The 27368-nt window shown below is 38.5% G+C and overlaps 1 protein-coding gene across 1 annotated transcript in view; it reads right to left on the reverse strand.

Annotated features, from left to right (window-relative positions):
- The window catches only part of GPR158 (G protein-coupled receptor 158), a 734480-nt gene that overhangs the window by 295494 nt on the left and 411618 nt on the right, over window positions 1-27368 (reverse strand). The window contains exon 5 of the mRNA XM_053713931.1: window positions 589-657. Within this exon, the coding sequence (XP_053569906.1) occupies window positions 589-657 (69 nt within the window). The remainder of the gene's footprint in view (window positions 1-588; window positions 658-27368) is intronic.

Here is a 27368-nt window from a genome sequence, read left to right on the forward strand (position 1 = left end):
CACATTTTATTGCTTTGCAGCCTGAAATAAAGACAGACACAGTTTTTGTTTATCGAGTTGTATTTACTCAGTGCAACTTATAACATCCAAGTGAAAGATATAACACCAACATGTCAGGCAAAAATAACGACAATTCAAAAACAGAATCACTGAGTTTGAAAAAGGATCACCCCCTCCTAAAATTACTTGGAAACTGACGTTAAGACTAAACTGAAGTTAAGAAGCAATGGTTGATACGATTGGGATGATTGATACCCTCTGCTAGCGGCCCCCTGCTAGATTGGTTGCAAATGTGCGAGGGCCTCAATGCACAAGCATTTCACAAGAAATTATTTTGTAATGTTAAATGCCAACGGCATATGCTGTCAGCATTTAACGATGTCGGGCGGACATGATTCGCTACAGCAAATTTTTATAAAACTACCCCTATGACATCACTAATGGCTGTAGGAATCAAGCAGATCACACAGCAATATTTTGATCTACTGTTCTGTGCTTCAAAAACTACTAGGGGATTATGATCATATTTTTGGGCACAATCTGCTATATATTTAAGACAATTTCTTACTGCAAAATTTGTGTACTTACTGGGAAGTAGAGAAGAAGAGATCCAAACAGAATAGTCTCCAATAAAATGAGTCCTGAAGCTCTAACACTCTGAAAAATGGCAAAAACAGAATATGTTAAAAATATTTATATACATTATGTACAGTATATGTACATTAATTAATATTATTCATAAAATATTCATTAATATTGTTAAAACTAATATATATATATATATATATATATATATATATATATATATATATATATATATACTGTGTATATACTGTATATATATATATATATATATATATATTCATTACAAAGTTCATTTTTAACTTATGGACATAATAAACTATAGAACTAAACTGTGGCAATTTCTTTCCATCACTATCACATTCCAAAGAAACAGTGAAACATTAATATAAATGTAGTTTATTTCTTTATTATTAGATAAACTCATTTTTAGGCCAACAAAGTATTATTTGATGATGAAATGGCTTGTGTTGATCCAAAGGCCCCCTGTTGCAATCCATTAGAAGTGTCTTGAAATAATTTTTAGTTAGTAGAATCCATTTGAAAACTGTGTAATAACCCATTTATTAAATAAGTGTGCAAATGCGTTTGTGGGGAGATAAATGTGTTTTGCATGTGAAACAATTCAATACCAGCATTCCAATTAATAAGAACACACCTTTTCAGCATATTTTTTTCAAGATTTTTTTACTTCAAATTCTATACCTGGGAGCTTTTTCAGTGTTAAAGTTCTAGCTCATTTTCTTTATTTTTAATAAAAAGTAAAAAAATACAACTCAAATCCAAACTGTGAAGCTAGTCCACAAATTAAACGTACTGGAGTTCATTTATGCAATGAAGTATTTTGTTGTTGTGCTTTTGCTTTCATATAACTACATGTTTAACCACTCAAACAGGGATGAACAGATAATTAATATCAGCTCCATAGGTTAGCATGGCTGGTGATTGATGGATATAAACATATGCCTTCCTTCATTGCCTTACTGGTCATGTTAAGCTATGGTCCAGTAGTTTCTGGAGCTGACTTACCCCCTTTGCATGGCTATGTGAAAACCCCCCAAAAACTTTAAAAATAATGATGCATTATCAATACTGAATTAATTAGCACTAGTTTTACTTTGGTTTTAGTTGAAAATCTTCTTCTTTCTATGAGGGCTTTAAAAATGTTTGCAAAACCTTACTTGGAAATCCTGATACAACTTTGTTTCTTGGTTGAGTTTTTGTGTGTCTGTGTGTTCAACTGGATGTTGCTGTTACATAATTTAAGCAGAGGTAGAACTACAGCAGTCTCAGAAGCCTCAGCTGGGCCGGTACATCTAGTCACTAACTAAAATCAGATGTTTACTAAGTTGACCAGTTTTCCAAGACACCATTTAAAGGGACATGAAACCCATATGCAAATTTAAATAACTTTCCAATTTACATCTAATATCTAATTTTCTTCATTCTTTTGATGTCCTTTGTTGAAAATCATATCTAAATATGCTCAGTAGCTGCTGATTGGTGGCTGCACATAGATACCTCATGTGATTGGCTCACCCATGTGCATTGCTATTTCTTTAACAAAGGATATCTAAAGAATGAAGGCGTATCCTGCCACTGCCTCACCAGCCTCTGACGTCACTGCACGTCACTGATCTAGTGGGGCCCTACAATAAATAGTAGTGTCACTCCAAGGGGACCTGGTGGTTCCCAGGTGTCACCTGTATTATGTCTGACCCCTCTATGTTCCACCTGCAAAACAGTGCTCACGGTCACCTAGATTACAAGTTTGACTGTGGGATTTCCATAGCACCGATATTACAGGTTGTGCGTTCAGGCTAAAATGCTTGTGTTATGCTGTATACCGCCACAAAATAACTAAAATGTTACAAAGTACACTAACACCCATAAACTACCTATTAGCCCCTAAGCCACTGCCCTCCCACATTGCAAACACTATTTAAAACTTATTAACCCCTAATCTGACGCCCATCCACATCGCGACTATTAAATACATTTATTAAACCCTAATCTGCTACCCACCCACATCGCCAACACTATTTAAATATATTAACCCCTAAACCGCTGCTCCCTGACATTGCCACCACTATAATAAAGTTATTAACCCCTAAACCGCCACTCCCCGACATTGCCGCCACTAGATAAACCTATTAACCCCTAAACCTCTGGCCTCCCACATCGCCACCTCTAAATAAACCTAATAACCCCTACTCTGCCGGCTCCCCACATCGCAAAACACTAAATTAAACTATTAACCCCTAATCCTAACACCCCCGTAACATTAAATTAAAATTATAATATAACTATATTTAAAGAAATAAAAACTTACCTGTGAAATAAAAATAAATTAAACATTAAACTATAAATTAACCTAACCTTACTATTCTAATAAAATTAAAAAAAACTACCAGTTAAAAATCCTAAATTACAAATTAAAAAAAAAATAATTCTACAAAAAAATCTAACATTACAAAGAAAAAATAAACACTAAATTACAAAAAATACAAATTACACATAATCTAATAGCCCTAAAAAAATAAAAAAGCCCCCCCAAAATAATAACACCCCCTAGCCTACAATAAACTACCAATAGCCCTTAAAAGGGCCTTTTGTAGGGCATTGCCCTAAGTTAAACTGCTATTTTACCTGTAAAAAAATACAAAGTCCCCCGAACAGTAAATCCCACCACCCAACCAACCCCCCAAAATAAAAAACCTAACTCTAAAAAAAAAAACTAAGGTACCCATTGCATTTGTATGGGCCTTGCCCTTAAAAGGGTATTCAGCTTAATTTGCCCAAAGACCTAATCTGAAAAAAATCCACCCCAAAAAAATAATAAAAAAATAACACTAACCCCAGAATATCTACTCACAGTTCCTGAAGTCCGGACATCCATCTCCATGTAGGCTGCAAGAAGTCTTCATCCAGGCAGCGAGAAGTCGTCATCCAGGAGGCAATATTTTAACCCATCCCAGGGGTGTCTTCTATCTTCATCCCGGCAGTGTGGAGCAGAGTTATCCCGGATGCCTATGCCATCCTGTACGGAGCGTCCTCTTCATACGGTCACCGCCGTACACTGAAGCTTCAATGCAAAGTACCCGTTTCAAAATGGTGTACCTTGCATTCCAATTGGCTTATTTGATTCTGCAAATTCAAATCAGCCACTAGGATGAGAGCTACTGAAAACCTATTGGCTGATTTGAACAGCCAATAGGATTTTAGTAGTTCTCATCCTATTGGCTGTTTTAAACAGCCAATAGGATTTCAGTAGCTCTCATCCTATTGGCTGATTTGAATTTGAAGAATCAAATCAGCCAATAGGAATGCAAGGTACGTCATTTTGAAACGGGTACCTTGCATTGAAGCTTCAGTGTACGGTGGTGACCGTATGAAGAGGACGCTCTGCGCAGGATGGCATCGGCTTCCAGGATAGCTAAGCGCCGGCAAGATGAAGATATCGTCGCCTGAATGAAGACTTCTCGCCACCTGGATGAAGACTTCTCGCCGCCTGGATAGCGATGGATGTCCGGACTTCAGGAACCGTGAGTAGATATTCTGGGGTTAGATTTTTTTTTGGGGTGTTTTTATTTTTTTTTATTTTCGGATTAGGCCTTTGGGCAAATTGTAAAAGTGCTGAATGCCCTTTTAAGGGCAGTGCAAAAGAGCTGAATGCTCTTTTAGGGGCAATGCACATACAAATGCTCCTTTAGGGGCAATGGGTAGCTTAGGTTTTTTTAGAGTTGGTTTTTTATTTTGGTTTGTTGGTTGGGTGGTGGATTTTACTGTTGGGGGGACTTTGTATTCTTTTTTACAGGTAAAAGAGCAGTTTAACTTAGGTCAATGCCCTACAAAAGGCCCTTTAAAGGGGTATTGGTAGTTTATTGTAGGCTAGGGGGTGTTTTTATTTTGGGGGGGCTTTTTTATTTTTTTAGGGCTACTAGATTAGGTGTAATTGCTTTTTTTATAATTTTGTTTATAATTTTTTGTAATCTTAGTGTTTTTTATTTTTCGTAATTTTAGTGTTTATTTTTTTTGGAATGTTAGATTTTTTTAATTTTTTGTAGAATTATTTTTTTTTTAAATTTGTAATTAAAGATTTTTAGTTGATAGATTTTTTTATTTTATTAGAATAGTAAGGTTGGGTTAATTTGTAGTTTAATGTTAGGTTTATTTTTATTTCATAGGCAAGTGTTTTTTTATTTAAATATTGTTATATTGTAATTTTAATTTAAAGTAAGGGGGTGTTAGGTTTAGGGGTTAATAGTTTAATTTAGTATTTTGCTATGTGAGAGGCCAGAGGTTTAGGGGTTAATAGGTTTATTTAGTTCAAGAAGGAAGGAAATCCAGGCAACCCATAGGTTTATTTAGTTGCAGTGATGTGGGAGGCCTGAGGTTTAGGGGTTAATAATTTTAATTAGTGGTGGTGATGTGGGAGGCCAGAGGTTTAGGGGTTAATAACTTTATTATAGTGTTGGCAATGTCGGGAAATGGCGGATTAGGGGTTAATAACTTTTATTAGTGTCGGCCATGTCGGGGGCGGCGCTTCAGATTTTAGTTTTTTTTCTAACACTCTCTCCCCATTGATGTCTATGGGGGAAAGCGTGCATGAGCATGACAAATCAGCCCTCGGCTTTTGTGCAGTATGTATCTTAATGCACCATAACGCACAGCAGAAAGAAGCTTTTCAGTAACTCATAATGGCAGCGCTATGGAGAGTGCACTAACGCAACTTTTTTGGCGTCATTTTCGCACCCTGTTTAGCGCAAAACTCATAATCTAGGCGAGTGTAAGGAAAGTGTTTGGATTTGTCTGCGTAAATATGGTGGCAGGGTTTCCAAGATGGCAACCACAGTTTTTCTGTACAGAGAAACCTGCCACCATATTTGTACAGGAAGTGCATATCCTCTGGCGTGATCTAGTCAAAGTGGAAGAATAACCCAAAGTCACAAAGAAGTAGCACTGTTTGCACCTATGTGGTCACTATCTCAGCTTCTTCTTATTGCCAGAATTTGGCGCTGTTTAAATGGGTGCAGTGCCAAAACCTTTGTCCAGTAACCCAGTGAAGTCTACTTGCACTCTTGAATTTAAGATTATTATTATTTTAATTTTTTTTCAATTAAAATGGAATGGTTTAGAAAGCAAAGTACGATGCTTTCACATGGGAATTCTGAGGGATTATAATCCATGATAAAATGCTGCAATGCTAGTTTCTTTGATTATATAGATATGTGTGGACTTTGCCAAGACATTTAAAAAAAATAAATACAGCTACCTCAAATACTAAATTTAGCACATCCAATTTAAAGCAATTTATACAATAGTTATATAGCCCTAAATAAAATATACAGTATCACTGTGTCTCCAATGACCACAAGTAACAATGAATTACTATAATATTGATAGGTAAAAGCTCAGTGGCATCACTAGGGGGTGCAGGCCGCACCTAGGTGACACCCTCCAGGGGGTGACACCACCAGAATTTTTTTTTTTTTTTTTTTTAAATTTTATTGAAATTTAAAGAAATACAATGTAGATATGCATAGATTTTTGTTATTAAAGGGGCCAGCAGTTGTGAACATTAGTGGGACTGGGGAAGTTGTAGACACATTTCATTTCTTTGCCCCTTGAGCCCGCGCCGTAATTTCCACAAATAATTTCCCAGCTGCTTTTGCTTGTTTGTACATAGCTTCTCCCCTGCCCAATTTTACTATGAATGTTGTGGGCATGCCGTGGGGATTGCAAAGTTGCGCTGCTAGCCTAAACCTGCTTGCTTATCTGTGGTCACTGATCAGTGTTGTGTGGAGCAGTGGAGTCACTCACTGCTGTGCTGTCTCTCTAAACAGGACCCAGGAAATCGTGAAGGGATGCCTGATACCTGACCACATGACTGTCTGACACTGTCTCTAAAGTGAAGGAGCTTGTATGATGCCCACCAGACCGGTACAGTTATGGTACACTAAGTGCACACTGAAGAGGTAGGAGGGGAGGGCGGGTGGGGGTGGGCAGAGTGCAGAGGTGATTGGCCATAAGAAGCAGTAGGCACGCGGCCTGGGGATGTGCACTGAGAGACTTGGAACAGAGTCAGAGAGCAGAATTTTCATAGTTTGCGCGCCTAAACATTTTCTTTAGTGATTTATTTTTAAGTGCACTGCTTATCTTTCATTTGATGCTCTGCTGAGTCAGGGAGCAGCTCTAGGCATGAGCTTTATAATTAATGCAGTGCAGTTTACATATTTTGTATGTGTGTGTGTGTGAGTGTTTTTGTGTGTGTGTCTGTTTGTGTGCCTGAGTGTTTTTGTGTGTGTGTGTCTGAGTGTTTTTGTGTGTGTGTGTCTGTTTGTTTTGTGCCTGATTATTTTTGTGTGTGTGTGTCTGAGTGTTTTGTGTGTGTGTCAGTGTTTGTGTGTGTCTGAGAGTTTTTTGTGTGTGTGTCTGAGTGTTTTTGTGTGTGTGTCTGAGTGTGTTTCCGAGTTTTTGTGTGGGCATCTGAGTGTGTTTTTGTCTGAGTGTTTGTATGTGTGTTTGCCTGTGTTTTTGTGTGTCTGCGTGTTTTTGTGTGTGTGTGTGAGAGTGTTTTTGCGTGTGTGCCTGAGTCATTTTTTGTGTGTTTGTCTGAATATTTTTGCGTGTATGTCTGTCAGTGTTTGTGTGTGTGTGTCTAAGTGTGTGTGTGTGTCTGAGAGTTTGTGTGTGTGTGTCTGAGTGTTTGTGTGTGTGTCTGAGTGTGTTTCCGAGTTTTTGTGTGTGCATCTGAGTGTGTTTTTATGTGTGTCTGAATGTTTGTATGTGTGTGTGCCTGTGTTTTTGTGTTTGTCTGCTTTCTGACCATTGGGGAAGTTTGCCTTTTCTATGAAATCCTCTTCTTGCAGTAAAAAAAAAAAACATTACTGGGGGGGGGGGGGGGGGGGGACACCAACCCTAGTGGCGCAACTGTAAAAGCTTAAACAAGGTTGAAGTTTTTGCATATGTAGTTTTTATACCATATTCACCAAACTATTTAGTTAATTAACCCTCAAAATATGAAGATTACTTTATATACCCTTACTAATATATTACCAGAGGACAGAAATTACACCCAGCAGTATGTTTTCTTTAGATAATACTGAGATAACTTAATATACTTATCTCCCACTGTGTGTATATTTAATATACTTATCTTCCACTGTGTATATATTTAGCTTCGAGCAGAAATGTGAAAAATGCATTCTGCTAATGACAAGACCATGATCGATGAGTTCCATAAATCTTTTGTAATTAAATTTTGTTTTAAATTGCTCCACTTTTCAAGAGTAAAGAAATGTAATAGTATTCATTGTCTTATTTGTACAAAGTATTTTATCAACAAGAAAATCCTCAAATTCATTCTTTCTAGTATTTCTACACTATTTTTGTGTATTAGTATTTGTTTTCATTTGTCTACGATGGATTTCTATATCAGACATTTTCATATTTAAGATGGTCTGTTAATGTTGTGTTATCATGATTCGTCTATTGGTATAAGTTGTTTATAAGCAGGTAGGTAGGCTTATGATCATGCACATGTCTGGGACACTATATGGCATCATTTGTGCAATAATGCTTTTAGTAATGTTGTACATTTGCAAGAGCACTAGATGACAGCAATGTTTGCACAAACTGCTGTAGTACAGTGCTCCAGACATAGACGCTACCTACCTTCCTAGGTATGCCCATCAAAAAAGAATACCATGAGAACAAGCAAATTTGAAACTTTTAAAGAATTGTATGCTCTATCTGAATCAAGATGTTTTTTTTTGTTTTGTTTCATATCTCTTCCTTCCTCAAACAAGGCATGTCATAAGCATTTTCTTTGGGAAGTTTTGTATTTCCATTAAGAGACTACCAGAATCAGAAACTAAAGAATTGGCAGAATATTTTCCTTAGTTTTTAAAAGATATCGAATGAACAAAATGTTCCTTAACCCATTAGCTGTGATAAATATGATGACCCTTTTTTGAAAAACCTACATGTGTAGCTAGTATTGCAAAAACTGAGCTTTAAGGCTTTATATTTACAACCCTACTAGTCAGATTTAACTGAGCTTAATTAAAAAGACATTAAACACCTATTGCTTTTGTGCAAAATTGTGCTTGTTCCCCGCTCCCTAGAGAGGTCAAAATTCTGTAACCTGCAAAATAAAGCAAATCAAATAGCTGGTCCAGATTATTTGCAGTATTTTTAAACCCTAGGTTACACATTTTGCTTTTAAGCATCTCTAGGGAATGTGGGACAAAGCATACTTTTTAATTAAAAGAAAAGACATGTAACATTCTCATATTGCTGTATGTGAAACTTTATCTCATATTAATAATGTCCACAAAGCTGATTGTGAGGGTTAAATTACACATCTGCTGTCCCCACTGTCCCCAGGTCAGGGCAATTGTTCTGGTTTCCAAGGACTGTCCTGGCTCCACACATGACACTACCTGACTATGTCCAATCCTGCCAATGCTCAAGTTTTGGGAGGTATGATATAAGTGTGTGTATCAACCACTCAATCAACCACGAGAGGAGTGTTATACTTCTATATGAACCTGAAAATAGGTTTCACATTACAAGAGATCTAAAAGTAAACCTCTACTGTCATTTTGGTGACATGTGCCACAATATTACATTATCAATAAAGTCTGTAAAAACACCTAATACCAAAAACAAGTTTCTGCACAAAGACCAGTTAATTCAACTTAAAGGGACATGAAACCCAATTTTTTTCTTTCATGATTCTGAAAGAGCATGCAATTTTAAATAACTTTCCAATTTACTTCTATTATATAATTTGCTTCATTCTCTTGATATCCTTTGTTGAAAAGCATATCTTAATTGGCTCAGGATCTGCTGATTGGTGGCTTCACATAGATGCCTCGTCTTATTGTCTCACCTATGTGCATTGCTATTTCTTCAACAAAGGATACCTAAAGAATGAAGAAAATTAGTTCATTGGAACATTGGAATGTTGTTTAAATTTATATTCTCTATCTGAATCATGAAAGAAAAGGGACAATGTACTGTGATTTTTTTAATTCCCTTTAATGTGCTCCCAATGCTGGAGTATACTAAATTGTTTATAAATATATTCTTTACCTTTATTTTGCCATTTCAATAGCTGCTTTTGCCTGTTAAATTCCCCCCTCCCATACTGAATATTTGAATATGTTAGTACTGGTTAAAGGTAAAATGTGTTAATAAGAAGGTTAAGAAGAAGATAGGATCCTGGTGGGGGGTGGGACAGATATAATAAAATGTTAATTTTCTATTGTTCTCTTGATATATTTTTCTCACTTTGTAAATAGAAAGAAAGCTAAGGAAGGTTTTGTATAAATATACAGAGATAAACTAAGGAGGTCCCTGGAGGCTCAGCTCTTTTAATTAGGTTGTAGTTTTAGTTAGCAGAGACTAAAAAAGATACTATTTCATATACCAAAACATACCTAAAAGATCAATATCCCATACATTTAAAGTGATGGTAAAGTTACAGTAATGTTGATATGGTATAGCATTATGTGTCTAAAATAAATATAATTTTAATTCATCAATTTTTATATATTTCAGTATTAATCAAGTTCTCACCTTTAAAAATCAATTTTCGGACTTGCACAAATTCAGCCCGTATTTTTATTTATTTTTTCTCTTTGTGCCACATTTTTATATAAACCAATTGAAATGTCGGCCGTTAGGCGGCTGTCACTCTACGTCATCCACCCCTGTAACCACTCGAGCTCCTGTAACATGTAGGAATCCCATACAACGTCTTTGGCTGATTGAACGCAGCATCGGCAAGCAGTGCATGCGCATTTTAAGTCTGATTCGTGAACCTGCTTTTCTGTGGCGTTGAGAGCAGGTGGGACGGCTGAAGACATCAGTACTTGCAGAACAAGGAAGTAGGGCTTGGGAGGAGTCGGGAGCCGAACGGTAGGGAATTTGTAATATATATTTTTGGGTGCCAAATCTAGTAGTGATCTCAAAAAGAACTTAGCGACTGCATTAAATGCAATATTGAGAAATGCTAGGTTGGTTCATTATAGGAAACGTTTACCATCATTTTAACATTGATCTATTTAGCCCCTCCTTATTCACTATCACTATACAACCACAAAACTGCACCAAGACAAACTTACTGTAACAAACTGTGTACATAAAACAAATGTGATTTGTCCCACTTCCCCTAGAGAGTAACAAAAACAAAATCCAGAACCTTGGTATTTAAAATGCTGCAAATTGCCTAAACCATCTATTTGGTTTGCAGCATTGAAGGCTGCAGCATTTTCTTTTTGTCCTCTCTCAGAAGCATAGGACAAAATCAATAGGTGTTTAATGTCCTTTAAGTTATGATTGCTTTGTCATACCTGACAACCATTAAATAGTTTAAGTTTGAATAAGAGATCTCCATGAAGTACGGTACTTCCTGCATTCATAACTAATAAATGGCGCAGTTAAATGTTGTAATACAATTCACAGTGGTAGTACCTTAAAGGAACAGTCTACACCTTAGTCATCTTAAAGTCTTACTTTCGATTAAGCTGCAAATATCCTCCTGCATCCTTTCTATATCATGCACCAGTAACAGTTAAAAAAATATTTTAAAATTAGACTTGTGCGCCGCGGAAACATTTGTTTTGGTTCGTTTCGGACCGATTCGGATGTTTTCGAATTTTGTTTTTGGATCGATTCGAATTCGGATACATTCGAATGCATTAATTTCGGATTCATTCAGATTCATTTGGATTTGAATAAATTCGGATGTATTCGGTTCGGATTTGATTTGTAAATTTGGAAGTTTGGAATGTGTTAGGTGGGATGTGCTGTGTATTAGACCAGTATTATGTACTGTAATATTAGGTGTAACCCATAGCAGAGTGATATAACCTAATATACTGTACAGTGTACAACACTATTGTAATTGTGATTAGTCCATGACCATCTGAATGTAACAAAATAATCCAAAATAATTCCAATTTATTCGTTAGTTTCGTTGCTACGGTAATTCAGAAATTCTAATTGATCTGAATCTCCGAATTTGACAAATTCGTCTGAATTTCGATTTGGAACGAAACGAAATGCACATGTCTATTTAAAATGACTATTGTTTCTGGTCACTTTGAAATGGCTGCCAAACTCAGCCCACTAATGACATCACGATCTGGGCATCATCTATGCACTCTGTTTAATAGCATTGACAGTCTGTTAAATCCAATTAGTGAGTCTTTTGTAACTAGTGAAGCCTTTAATGCAGCCCAGATTGTGATGTCATCAGTGGGCGGAGCTTTACTGCAATTTCAAATTGACCAGAAACAATAATCAGTTTAAAATAATTGTTTTATTGTTACTACTGCATGATATAGAAAGGATGCAGAAGGATATCTGCAGCTTAATTTAAAGTAAGACTTTGAAGGGACACTGAGCCCAAATTTTTTCTTTCGTGATTCAGATAGAGCATGCAGTTTTAAGCAACTTTCTAATTTACTCCTATTATCAAATTTTCTTCATTCTCTTGGTATCTTTTTTTAAAAAATGCAAGAATGTAAGTTCAGATGCTGTTAGATGCTGGCCCATTTTTGGTGAACAACCTGGGTTGTTCTTGCTGATTGGTGGATACATTTACCCACCAATAAACAAGTGCTGTCCAGAGTCCTAAACCAATTTTTTTTTAGCTTAGATGCCTTCTTTTTCAAATAAAGATACCAAGAGAACGAAGAAAAATTGATAATAGAAGTAAATTAGAAAATTGCTTAAAATTGCACGCTCTATCTGAAACCAAAAATACAAAATTTGGGTTCAGTGTCTCTTTAAGATGACTAAGATGTAGAGACTGTCCCTTTAAATTTTGTAAATCATAAAAATAAAAAAATATATATTTATCTTGTGCAAGTCAATTAAATTAAGATTGAGGCTGATGGAGTGTTGAAATGTGCTAAATTTGCAGTTTTTTAAGCTGCTCACAATTATTATTAATATAATAAACTTAATTTTACAGTATTTAAATAGCTGGATAATAATATGTAATACAGAATGATTTGTGATTTTTTTTTTGTTAGAACAGACTGCTCTTTTGACCTCATCAAAACAGAGATCAGAAATCCATTGATCTCTTCAATGATTTTTACTTGTGTTGCTATGGCAACCAGTTACAAATTCATATATATCCTAAACCATGAAAGATTGTTTTTTGGTTTCTAGCTAGGCCATTCCATTAATATCCATTCCTCAGTAATCAGTAACATATAGCTACATGACATTGCATCATGCATGAAGGAAAGAGATATTGAATTACTATCCTGAAGCAGCCAAAAATTATTTTATCAAGAGAATCTACTAGTAGGAAATACTGCAAACACAATGTTATTGTCTTTCCCAAAGAGTCTTCAAATTATTTTAATTTGATAACTATAAAATAATATAAAGTAAATTGCAACAATATAAATCCTAATTACAAGTAAGGGTGCATGTACACAAGATAATGATATATTTCTAGATTACTCTAAATGATAAACCATTTGAACAGATTACATTACTATTTATAGATTGTACATTCCTCTGTAACAATTTACATTATCAAGAAGCATTAATACTGTATCTTTATGTATGTGTCATATATTGTGTACGCACTTGTGCTATGCAATAAGGTCAAGCTTTACAAATATATTCATAAAAGTACATATAAGTGTATGCAATTATTACACTATGCTTAACCGTAACATCAATCACCAATTAGCTCTCAGCAGTGCATTGTGCTCCTAAGCCTACCTAAGTATGATTTTCATGAAAGACACCAAGGGGACGATTTATTAAACAGCGTATGCTGCTCATTCCACTCGAGCCTTCCGGCTAGCTGGAATCAGGGGTTAAGAAGCATCAATCATGAGACCGCTGCTCCTTAACCCGTCCGCCACCTCTGAGGTTTTTTAGAAGTTCAGCTCTAGTTCAATGCCACTTTGCACCAATGTATTTATTAATTGTAACAGGATTTAAAAAAAAATGACATGCTCTAATGCTCGAATTGGTTAGAGCATATGAGTTTAAGACTATTGATCCTACTGCGTGTTTAAACTCCGCAGAGTCCAGAGCAAAAACCACCTTTGATCCAATCAGCTAGTGCTAGTCATACGACTCATATTTGTAACTAGACTAGTGCTAGTCATACGACTCATATTAGTAACTAGTGCTAGTCATACGACTCATATTAGTAACTAGCGCTAGTCATACAACTCATACTTGTAACTAGACTAGTGCTAGTCATACGACTCATATTAGTAACTAGTGCTAGTCATACGACTCATATTAGTAACTAGCGCTAGTCATACAACTCATACTTGTAACTAGACTAGTGCTAGTCATACGACTCATATTAGTAACTAGTGCTAGTCATACGACTCATATTAGTAACTAGCGCTAGTCATACAACTCATATTAGTAACTAGTGCTAGTCATACGACTCATATTAGTAACTAGTGCTAGTCATACAACTCATATTAGTAACTAGTGCTAGTCAAAAGACTCATATTAGTAACTAGTGCTAGTCATACAACTTATATTTGTAACTAGTGCTAGTCATACAACTCATATTAGTAACTAGTGCTAGTCATACGACTCATATTAGTAACTAGTGCTAGTCATACGACTCATTAGTAACTAGTGCTAGTCATACGACTCATTAGTAACTAGTGCTAGTCATACGACTCATATTAGTAACTAGTGCTAGTCATACAACTCATATTAGTAACTAGTGCTAGTCATACGACTCATTAGTAACTAGTGCTAGTCATACGACTCATATTAGTAACTAGTGCTAGTCATACAACTCATATTAGTAACTAGTGCTAGTCATACGACTCATATTAGTAACTAGTGCTAGTCATACGACTCATATTAGTAACTAGTGCTAGTCATACAACTCATATTAGTAACTAGTGCTAGTCATACGACTCATATTAGTAACTAGTGCTAGTCATACAACTTATATTTGTAACTAGTGCTAGTCATACGACTCATATTAGTAACTAGTGCTAGTCATATGACTCATATTAGTAACTAGCGCTAGTCATACAACTCATATTAGTAACTAGTGCTAGTCATACGACTCATTAGTAACTAGTGCTAGTCATACGACTCATATTAGTAACTAGTGCTAGTCATACAACTCATATTAGTAACTAGTGCTAGTCATACGACTCATATTAGTAACTAGTGCTAGTCATACAACTCATATTTGTAACTAGTGCTAGTCATACGACTCATATTAGTAACTAGTGCTAGTCATACAAATCATATTGGTAACTAGTGCTAGTCATACGACTCATATTAGTAACTAGTGCTAGTCATACAACTCATATTTGTAACTAGTGCTAGTCATACGACTCATATTAGTAACTAGTGCTAGTCATACGACTCATATTTGTAACTAGTGCTACTAATTGAATAAGCAGAGGTTTCTGCTCAGGACCAACAGTGCTCTGTGCATCCTGAGTGATACTTCTACTTTGTGTTTAACCCTTTTGTGGAGGTAGATATAAATATCTGCATTTCAGTTTTTGATTAGAAGCACCTTGCAGTACAGATATTTATTAGAAAAAAATAACAAACGTTATTCCTCTGTTAATGAAGAATTTTACTGTGCACTGACATACAGATTATATATTAGTGTGCCACATGCACTGTTCACCCTGTTCATGCTTAAAGAGTATTGCATTAGCGATAACGTAATATCACTTTAAAGCTAGCTCTTCGAACAGGTGCAGCCTTTGGATGTGGGCGCACACGATAGTTACTGTGATGCACCAGTGCAATCCTGCAGTGCGGCAGCTGGCTACATGGTAAGAATTCCCTCCTAATATAAATCCACTTCTAGATCTTTTTTCACAAAATACTTCTACAGACAATATCTGTGCCCTGCATGGAGTCATATACAGTACTTACCATGTTCCTTACTATCCTTTTAGAAATGAAAAGATACAAAAGAGTGGACTCATACTAGATTAATTATAGGGACATGATACCCAAACTGAATTATTTGAAATTGATAAAGCATATCTGTAAAAAAAAAAAAAAAAAATGCCTAGAAAATACTACATGAACATCCTTGTTAAAATGTTTATATATATATATATATATATATACTAGTGGGAAAGCCTGCCCAGAGGGCAGTCTATTATGGTGATAGAACCACCCTGCCATCCAGGTGGATTCCGAAAAAAGCAGGGTGGTGAAAGAATCCATCCAGGTGAATTCTTTCACCATACCTTTTGCTCTCTCTCCCCACTCTCTTTTGCTCTCTCTCTTCCCCCTCTCTTTTGCTCTCTCTCTTCCTCTCTCTTTTGCTCTCTCTCTCCCCCCTCTCTTTTGCTCTCTCTCTCCCCCCATTTGCTCTCTCTCTTCCCTCTCAATCTATGTCTTGTTAATTAAAAAAAAAATTAACTGCAGAAAAAAATTAACAAATTATCAAAAATAAAAAAATAAAACCTAATCCCTATGAAAATAAAAAAGCCCCCAAAAATAAAAACACCCCCTAATCTAATGCTAAACTACCAATAGCCCTTAAAAGGGCTTTTTGTAGGGCATTGCCCTAAGTTAAACAGCTCTTTTGCAGTTACCAAAAAGTCCCCCCTAACAGTAAAACCCACCACGCACCAAACCCCCCAAAATAAATAAACCTAACACTAAAAAATCTAAACTATCCATTGCCCTGAAAAGGGCGTTTGTTTGGGCATTGCCCTTAAAAGGGCATTTAGCTCTTTTACTGCCCATCCCTAATCTAAATAAAACAAACCCCCCCAAAAAAACATTATAAAAACCTCCGCCCTTCACGCCGCGCCAGATGTTCCTGGAAGAAGAAAGAAGAGGTCGCCGCTTGGAAGAAGACTTCACCGCCTGGATCAGGACCTTCTCCGCCGGACTTCAAGAACAGTGAGTACCAACCTACGGGTTAGACTTAGGTTTTTTTTTTTTTTTTATTTAGATTTTGTAAAAGAGCTAAATGCCCTTTTAAGTGCAATGCCCAACAAATGCCCTTTTCAGGGCAATGGTTAGTTTAGATTTTTTTAGTGTTAGGTTTTTCTTTATTTGGGGGGTTTGGTGGGTGAGTGGGGGGTTTTACTGTTAGGGGAGACTTTGTGTATTTTTAATGTAAAAGAGCTGTTTATCTTGGGGCAATGCCCTGCAAAAAGCCATTTTAAGGGCTACTGGTAGTTTATTCTTAGAGTAGGGGGTGTTTTTATTTTGGGGGGCTTTTTTATTTTCATAGGGATTAGGTTTAATTTTGTAAACTTTGGTAATTTGGTTTTTTATTTTCTGTAATGTTAGTATTTTTTAGTTTAGTTAATTTGTGTTAATTTAGGGGTGTTAGGTTAGGGGGCTTAGTAATTTAATTAGTTATTTGCGTTGTGGGTTTGGGCAATTTAAGGGGTTAATAGGTTAATTAGGTTTATTGGGATGTGGGGTTTTTGCAGTTTAGGGGTTAATAGGGTAAATAGGTGTATTGCGATGTGTGGTTTTTGCGGTTTAGGGGTTAATAGGTTATTTATGTTTATTGCGATGTGGGAGTTTTGCAGTTTAGGGGTTAATAGGGTAATTAGGTTTATTGCGATGTGGCGGTTTTGCAGTTTAGGGGTTAATAGGGTAATTAGGTTTATTGCGATGTGTAGGTTTTGCGGTTTAGGGGTTAATAGGTTAATTATGTTTATTGCGATGTGGGGGTTTTGCGGTTTAGGAGTTAATAGGGTAATTAGGTTTATTGCGATCTGGGGGTTTTGCGGTTTAGGGGTTAATAGGGTAATTAGGTTTATTGCGATCTGGGTGGTTGACGGTTAAGGGATTAAGGGGTTAATTACTTTATTACTTTGTGATTTGTGGGTTTGCGGTGTATGTGTTAATACTTCATGTGGGAGGTTAGTTTTTTTGTTATACTTCGTGTGGGCGGTGTTTTTTTTTTTTTTTTTGCTCCGTTTGCCTTCGTTGCATCCCGGTAGATTCCGAAAATGGCACAGTGGATTCTTTCACCACCCTGCCATTTTAAGAATTATTTTGGCTGCGCGCGCAGCCAACATTCTGTTGGCTGCCTCGCGCTGCCAACATTCCATTGAGGATGCGTGCGCAACTGCCGATGGACATTACAAACGGAATTATAGTATATATATTTTTTACATTATATTTTTCTCAGTAGCCACATCCTACTGTAATAGGACACCAAATCAGGATGCTAGTCCCAGGACTTGCAAGGGAGCGTGCATCTGTCAATAGCAGACACATTCACTTTATTTCCTATGAAATCATTCAAGATTTTGGGGAAATCCCATTTGATCTCAATAAAGCACACTGCTATTTGTGTTTGTGAAGTCAGCAGAGTGCACTTCTTATTTTCAGGATTGAAAAACCTATACTTTAACATGTAAAATTAAAGGAGAATGTGGCAAAATAAATAATGAATGTATATTACATAGTTTTGTGTTTAATATGCCTAAATAAACATTTCATATTGTAGTCTCAACATAGGACAAAGTGAATAAAAAATAATATAAAATATAACAGCCTGTCCTCAGACATGACAGACAGAACAGGTCTTAGTACAGTCTAATTTTGAAAACAGAAAAAGTTGATGTACAATATTTTTTTCTAGATTTAGGGCCAAATTACAAGTGAAGCGCTCACAGTTACGAGCAAGCGAAAAGAGGTATATTGTGGGTGTTTTCTCTTGTATAAAAAGTTAAAAGTAAACATGATCGCTTGAGCGCAATTGAAGTTAATGCTCATTAGGATAACACGTCCACAGAGCTCTGGTTAACTATTTCATAAAACAAAAAACTGTCAAAACTACATTACAAAGTACAATTACACTCATAATAAAACCAACTAATATAAATTATTACAAAATGATATTGTACAAAACATGTATAAGGGCTCAAAGATATAAGGTCTCAGGCGTTATAAAAAGGGCAAGAACTTTAACATAGAAGACCAAGAGGCGTATCTAACAAGCTCCGAATGGAGCTTCATGGCCAGTAACAGCAGTTATGAAGCAGCGGTCACAAAGACCACTGCTCCATAACCCTGAGAGGAATCGCCGGAATTCAACCAGATAGAGTACGATTGGGTTGACACCCCACTGCAGGCGGCCAATTGGCCGCAAATCTGCAGGGGACGGCATTGTACCAGCAGCTAACAAGAGCTCTCCGCATTGAGCGATGTCTGTCGGACCTGATCCGCACTGTCGGATCAGGTCCGACAGACATTTGGTAAATAGGCCCCAAGGACTTTAAAATAGTGATACATACTGTACATATACAAGTCTAAAGATTTATATGTATGTATATATATGTCTATATGTGTGTACACATGTTGTTATGTATTTATTATATATGTATTTACAGACATCTATATAAACACATAAATACATATGCACACACACACATATATATGTGTGTGTGTGTATTGGAGCCCTTTGCAGTTAAAGGGACAGTCTAGTCAAAATTAAACTTTCATGATTCAGATAGGGCATGACATTTTAAACAACTTTCCAATTGACTTTTATCATTAAATTTGCTTTGTTCCCTTGGTGGTATTTTTGAAAAGCTAAACCCAGGTAGGCTCAAACTGATTTCTAAACCATTGAAAACCGCCTCTTAGCTCAGAGCATTTTGAAAAAAATTCACAGTTAGAAAGTACTAGTTCATGTGTGTCATATAGATAACATTGTGCTCACTTCAGTGGAGTTATTTAGGAGTCTGCACTGATTGGCTAAACTGCATGTCTGTCAAAAGCACTGAGGTAAAGGGCAGTCTGAAGAGGCTTAGATACAAGATAATCACAGAGGTAAAACATATATTAATATAACAGTGTTGGTTATGCAAAACTGGGGAATGGGTAATAAAGGGATTATCTATCTTTTTAAATAACACAAATTCTGGTGTAGACTGTCCCTTTAAGTAGATAAAAACATATAAATATATTATTGCGCAATATTCTAAGTTATGCACGTTGGGTTAGCGTGGGAGCAAAAACAGTTTACTTTCAACTTGTAATACAAGAACTACCCAAAACGTGCAAAAAGCTTGTGTAATCCCCAAATGTGTAACAAACTGGTTACTTAAGCAATACTGAAATTGTCATTATATAACACATTTAATTTCCATAATATTATGAAAACCTATTTGCCCTATTTATTTTCTTTTTTAAAATAAGTATAGTATACATTGAAAATGGGTCATTAGCCATCTTTTTGCTACTATAAGCTACAGTATATATATATAAAAACATTAGTTGAACCAGTTCACAGGAGACTACTGGATGAAATAGTACAGTGAAGCAAAATAAATTGCTGAATTAGTAAACTAAACACATTTCCATGTGACTTGTACAGGAAACTGATTTGCCAGATTTATTTTGTTCATTTGATTTTCTTGTTCTACTACTGTGTCATATTTATTATACCACATATAAAAATAGAAGTGAAATTAATTGCATTATCCTATATTATAAAAGACAAGAGTTTGTCTGAAGCCGTCATGCGCAGTTCAGACAAACTCTTGCTGCTGATCGCACGCGCACCCTTGGCCAGCTGTTGATCGCACGCGCAACCCACTTAGCATGTTTGTTAGCACTTTGACCCCCCTTGCTGCGCACGCACACTCACAAAACTGATTTGAGCCAACGCGCACGCGAACCCTAGCCGCCTATCACACCCTCGCACTAGCCGTTGACAACCCACTTAGCCTACTAGCCTATCACACAATGCGCACGCGAACCCACGCGCACGCAACTAGCCTAGCCGCCTATCACACCCTCGCACTAGCCGTTGACAACCCACTTAGCAAATAGCCGTTGAAAGCAGCTGATCAGAGACAGGGGAGAGGGAGAGAGGGGGAGAGGGAGACAGGGGAGAGGGAGACAGGGGAGAGGGAGACAGGGGAGAGGGAGAGAGAGACAGGGGAGAGGGAGACAGGGGAGAGGGTGAGAGAGACAGGGGAGAGGGAGACAGGGGAGAGGGAGACAGGGGAGAGGGAGAGAGGGGAGAGGGAGAGAGGGGAGAGGGGGAGAGGGAGACAGGGGAGAGGGAGACAGGGGAGAGGGAGACAGGGGAGAGGGAGACAGGGGAGAGGGAGACAGGGGAGAGGGAGAGAGGGAGACAGGGGAGAGGGAGACAGGGGAGAGGGAGACAGGGGAGAGGGAGACAGGGGAGAGGGTGAGAGGGGAGAGGGAGACAGGGGAGAGGGAGACAGGGGAGAGGGAGACAGGGGAGAGGGAGACAGGGGAGAGGGAGACAGGGGAGAGGGAGAGAGAGACAGGGGAGAGGGAGACAGGGGAGAGGGAGAGAGAGACAGGGGAGAGAGAGACAGGGGAGAGGGAGACAGGGGAGAGGGAGAGAGAGACAGGGGAGAGGGAGACAGGGGAGAGGGAGACAGGCAGGGGAGAGGGAGACAGGCAGGGGAGAGGGAGACAGGGGAGAGGGAGACAGGGGAGAGGGAGACAGGGGAGAGGGAGACAGGGGAGAGGGAGACAGGGGAGAGGGAGACAGGGAGACAGGGGAGAGGGAGAGAGGGGAGAGGGAGAGAGGGGAGAGGGAGAGAGGGGAGAGGGAGAGAGGGGAGAGGGAGAGAGGGGAGAGGGAGAGAGGGGAGAGGGAGACAGGGGAGAGGGAGACAGGGGAGAGGGAGAGAGGGGAGAGGGGAGAGGGAGAGAGGGGAGAGGGAGACAGGGGAGAGAGAGACAGGGGAGAGGGAGACAGGGGAGAGGGTGAGAGAGACAGGGGAGAGGGAGACAGGGGAGAGGGTGAGAGAGACAGGGGAGAGGGAGACAGTGGAGAGGGTGAGAGAGACAGGGGGGAGAGAGAGAGACAGGGGGGGAGAGAGAGAGACAGGGGGGGAGAGAGAGAGAGGGGAGAGAGAGAGACAGACAGGGGAGAGAGAGAGACAGGGGGGAGGAGAGAGAGGCAGGGGAGTGAGAGAGAGACAGGGGAGTGAGAGTGAGAGTGAGACAGGGGAGTGAGAGTGAGAGAGACAGGGGGGATAGAGTGAGAGAGACAGGGGGGATAGAGTGAGAGAGACAGGGGGGAGAAAGAGGGGAGAGAGAGAGTTAGGGCACAGAGAGAGAGAGAATATAAAAATAAAAATAAACCACACGGCCCGTGTGAACGGGCTTTAGGACTAGTTATATATATATATATATATATACACACACATATATGCTTTTGGGACTATGGGTCTGATGGTCTAAAGCTTTCTGGACTTGGGAGATTTTCTAAGAAATCTCATCAATACAATGAAGCCTTTAGGGCCGATTTATCAATCTCTGTCCGACATGATATGCTGTAGCGTATGATGTCCGACAGACATTGCTGATTGCCAACAGCATACTCTGTCAGCATTTAAAGGGACAATCTACACCAGAATTTTTATTGTTTTAAAAGATAGATAATCCCTTTATTACCGATTCTCTAGTTTTGCATAAACAACACAGTTATATTAATATACTTTTAACCTCTGTGATTATCTTGTATCTAAGCCTCTGCAAACTGCCCCTTTATTTCAGTTCTTTTGACAGACTTGCAGTTTAGCCAATCAGTGCCTGCTCCCAGATAACTTCACATGCACGAGCACAGTGTTATCTATATGAAGCACATGAACTAACACCCTCTAGTGGTGAAAAACCGTTAAAATGCATTCTGAAAAGAGGTGGCCTTCAAGGTCTAAGAAATTAGCATATGAACCTCCTAGGTTAAGCTTTCAACTAAGAATACCAAGAGAACAAAGAAAAATGGTGATAAAAGTAAATTGGAAAATTGTTTAAAATGACATGCTCTATCTAAATCATGAAAGTTTATTTTGGCTTAGACTGTCCCTTTAACATTGCACAAGCAGTTCACCAGAACTGCTTGTGCAATGCTGCCCCCTGCAGATTCACAGCCAGTGGGTGTCAGTCAGTCCGATCATATAGGATCGGGCAGATTGCAGACCGCAGCCCCAGAGGCAGCGGACCAGTTATGGAGCAGTGGTCTTTTGACCACTGCTTCATAACTGCTGTTTCTGGCGAGCCTGAAGGCTTGCGCAGAAACAGCGGCATCAAGCTCCATTTGGAGTTTGATAATTCAGCGCCTTTGTCTTAATTCTACCTTAATAAAAAAAACTGAGTCTCACAAAGTAGTGTTCTCTGCTTTTAAGTATGTGAAGGCGAAAAATGTATAAAACAAATCAATTAAATATTGAAATAAACATATGGACTAAACATTGTATTGTTTAATTGCAATAACAAAAATCATAACAAAATTGCTCTGAAAAAAATCATATATTAAATAAAAGCCCTCCCAAAGTCCCGGATTCTAAGCTCTGTTTCAAATTAAAAACTAGGTAGGCTCATGTGCAAGTTTCTTTAACACTCTAGAGCAGTCAGTGGTTCTCAACCAAAGTGACCTCAAGGCCCGGTAAATTTAAGATGGACATGTGCAGGGCCCAGTAGTTTTATATATATAGTGCACAGCAGGGGCAGACTGATAAGCCTGGCAAATAGGACCTGGACCAAGGGACCAGTAAGTAGGGAGCCCACAAATAGCCTCCCCATGGCTCCTTTTGTGTTTCTTAAGCTGGGGTTTTCACTTGCCCTATCAGTAACTAAGCAGTTAAGTGTGGGGTTGCTGTAAGGGCCATGGAGTGTGGGGTCTGGCCCTGGAGGTTGGGGGCCCTGTCTCTGGCCCTTGACATTGGGATCCTGGCTCTGGAGGTTGGAGGGCCTGGTGAGGGCAGGGCAGGGAGGCTACCATGTTAATTTGCATACATTTGGTCAGCGTGAGACAGTTGGGGCCCTTCCCTATTTTTTGCCTGGAGCAGGACCGTCTTTAACACAGGGCAAAATGGGCAGCTGCCCTGGGCCCAGTCTCTGTTGAAGGGCCCAAGAGTCCTAAAAAAAAAAAAAATTTTTTTTTTTTTTTTTTTTTTTTATGGTTCATACCAGACTGCTGATGTGACATGGGGAACACACACATTCAGTCCTAATACTGTCACAGTCAAAAGTACTCTGCTTATATTTTTAAAAAAAACTGTGCCAGACCGTGCCGGTGTCATGTGACATGCCAAGCTAGTGCCATGTGCTGTTTTAGATGTGCACTGTGCAGCACTGAATGCAAAGCCCTAACTCGGCATCCAGCCATTTCCCACTGCATCATAAAAGGTCCTACTGGGGTTACCACTGTTACCAGGTAACTGCTCTGGTGGTGGGGATTGTTTCTGGGTAGGGCTGACTGTAGGCGCATGCAGCAGAAAGCTGGAGCGGCAGGCACATGAGGATTTGAGCATCTCTGCAGCTGCATACACTGCTCTCTTCAGTCTTGAGGCTGTGTTACTCATCTCACACTGTATCCATGCAGCCTTGGACAGACAGCATCCAGTCTACTGGTTCCCTTAGCCCTGCTCTTTTTGCTGTGGCCCTAAGATCAACTAACTGAAGTCTGTTAGGGGAATAGTGCTTTGTAGAAAGGTGTCAGTGGGAAGAATAAGTGAGTGCACACACGCCCCTCCCCATGCAGCATTGTCTAGTTCAGGGTGAGAGGGAACTTGTTCCTAGCAAAGAAGCGACATGTGCTGGTGTGGCTGATGTATAGCGTCATGCTGATACTTCACACATTAATGTAAGGTTTATTTTTATAGTTTTTATTTTCTCTCTGTCTCAGATTTTACAGCTTCCCATAGTAGTTCTGCTGTTCCAGTCAGTAAACTTATATTTGTCTGCCCCTCCATGCTTCCTCCTTTACCTTGCTTTGCTCCTGTTGGCTGCCCTAAATCTCTTTAACCAGCTAACCTAACACCAGAATCACATTCAAAAGAATATTAAATGAATCCACAGTGGAGGAATTTATATATTTATTTACTTATTAGTACTGCTTAGGTCCAGTTTCACATATTGCAATTTTTTTTTTTTTTTTTTAAAATGATTAGGCCAGCAGTGGATGATCCACCGCTGGGCTAATAATAAAAAAAAAATTGATTTAGTTGTTTTTTGGGATGTTGGGGTGGAGAGCGAAATTGCATGGGGGGGGGGGGTCCAATCAATATTAAAGACGGCCCAGTGGAGCCCTGATTGGTCTCAGTCTGCCCCTGGTGCACAGTGGGGGCAGAGTGCTCGGTGGGGTTATGACAGGTTGCAGCCCACCAACAGGGCTGGCACGGCCCAACTGTTGAGAAACCAGGCTCTAGAGAAAAAGTGCATGCTCCTGGAGACTTTAAAGGAACACTAAACTCAAATTTTTTATTTCACGATTCAGATACGCTTCTAAACTTACATTCTTGCTTTTCAATTATAGATTGCAAGAGAATTAAGAAAAACTGATAATAGGAGTAAATTAGAAAGTTGCTTAAAATTGCATGCTCTATCTGAATCATGAAAGAAGAAATTTGGGTTCAGTGTCCATTTAATACAATCAAAATTCTTGAGACAGTTGTTATTGAGAACCATATAGTAACAGTAACTAATTAATAGCAACAATTATTACTCTCTATAGGAGCAGCACAAATTATGTGCCTTTTAACTGCCCACTGTAGCCAAACTGTTGCTACTCAGCTTTTCTTTACTCCAGCTATAAACACGTTAAATGGACATTACATTTTTTTTCTTGCTTCTGAAAGAAGCCATTTTAAAATGTATTTATTTATTTATTTGTTTATTTATTTTAATAGGTGCTCTTGCACTAGGAAACATTTTTGTTTTAAAGCTTAAGGGGTGTTTCACGTTCTACTTTTCTTTGACCTAATTAAATTATTATAATACTTATAAAGATGTTTCCAGTTTGTTTGATTAAAATCATGCATTGTTTGGCTATAACTAGTGACCCAGGAGGGAAGACACATTGACATGGACCTGGGATTGACCCATTTGGTCAAGCCCAAATCCCCTATATAGAAACATACGGCTAGATTACGAGTTTTTGTCGGTAATGCTGTGCGGTGCTAACGCTCCTTTTTTTCTCACCGCTCACTTAAGACAGCGCTGGTATTACGAGCTTTCTGCAAGCCGGTGTTAGCCTCAGAAAAGTGAGCGTTGAGCAAAATTTAGCTCCACATCTCACCTCATTACCAGCGCTGCTTACGGTAGCGGTGAGCTGGCTAAACGTGCTCATGCACGATTTCCCCATAGGAAATAATGGGGCTGAGACGGCTGAAAAAAAAAAACGTAACACCTGCAAAAAAGCAGCGTTCAGCTCTTAACGCAGCCCCATTGTTTCCTATGGTGAAATACATTTTACGTCTACACCTAACACCCTAGCATGAATCCCGAGTCTAAATAACCTCTAATCTGCTGCCCCCAACGTCGCAGCAACCTAACTACAATTATTAACCCCTAATCTGCCACCTCCAACGTCACCGCCACTATAATAAAGTTATTAACCCCTAAACGTAAGTCTAACCCTAACAACCCCTAACTTAAATATCATTTAAATAAATCTAAATGAATATTCCTATCATTAAATACAATATTTCTATTTAAAACTAAATACTTACCTATAAAACAAACCCTAAGCTAGCTACAATATAACTAATAGTTACATTGTAGCTAGCTTAGGGTTTATTTTTATTTTACAGGCAACTTTGTATTTATTTTAACTAGGTACAATAGTTATTAAATAGTTATTAACTATTTAATAACTACCTAGCTAAAATAAATACAAATTTACCTTTAAAATAGACCCTAACCTAAGTTACAATTACACCTAACACTACATTACAATTACATTAATTACCTAAACTAAATACAATTAAATACAATTAAATTAAATAAATTAAAGTACAAAAAACAATAAACACTAAATTACAGAAAATAAAAAAATAATTACAAATTTTTTAAACTAATTACACCTAATCTAATCCCCCTAATAAAATGAAAAAGCCCCCCAAAAAAATAAAATTCCCTACCCTATACTAAATTACAAATAGCCCTTAAAAGGGCTTTTTGCGGGGCATTGCCCCAAAGTAATCAGCTCTTTTACCTGTAAAAAAAAAATACAATACCCCCCAACATTAAAACCCACCACCCACACACCCAAACCTACTCTAAAACCCACCCAATCCCCCATTAATAAAACCTAACACTAACCCCTTGAAGATCACCCTACCTTGAGACGTCTTCACCCAGCCGGGCCGAAGTCCTCCAAGAAGCCGGGCAAAAGTGATCCTCCAGACGGCCAGAAGTCTTCATCCGATCCGGGCAGAAGAGGTCCTCCAGAGGGGCAGAAGTTTTCATCCAGGCGGCATCTTCTATCTTCATCCTCTATCTTCATCCTTCCGGAGCGGAGCGGGTCCATCTTCAATCCAGCCGAAGCGGAGCATCCTCTTCTAACGAAGTCCACCAGACGAATGAAGTTTCCTTTAAATGACGTCATCCAAGATGGTGTCCCTTGAATTCCAATTGGCTGATAGGATTCTATCAACCAATCGGAATTAAGGTAGGAAAAATCCTATTGGCTGATGCAATCAGCCAATATAATTGAAGGTCAATCCTATTGGCTGATCCAATCAGCCAATAGCATTGAGCTTGCATTCTATTGGCTGATTACATCAGCCAATAGGATTTTTCCTACCTTAATTCCGATTGGCTGATAGAATCCTATCAGCCAATCGGAATTCAAGGGATGCCATCTTGGATGATGTCATTTAAAGGAACCTTCATTCGTCTGGTGGACTTCATTGAAAGAGGATGCTCCGTGTCGGCTGGATTGAAGATGGACCCGCTCCGCGCCGGAAGGATGAAGATAGAAGATACCGCCTGGATGAAGACTTCTGCCCCTCTGGAGGACCTCT

This window comes from Bombina bombina, chromosome 5 (assembly GCF_027579735.1).
Source record: "Bombina bombina isolate aBomBom1 chromosome 5, aBomBom1.pri, whole genome shotgun sequence".
Lineage (NCBI taxonomy): Eukaryota > Metazoa > Chordata > Amphibia > Anura > Bombinatoridae > Bombina > Bombina bombina.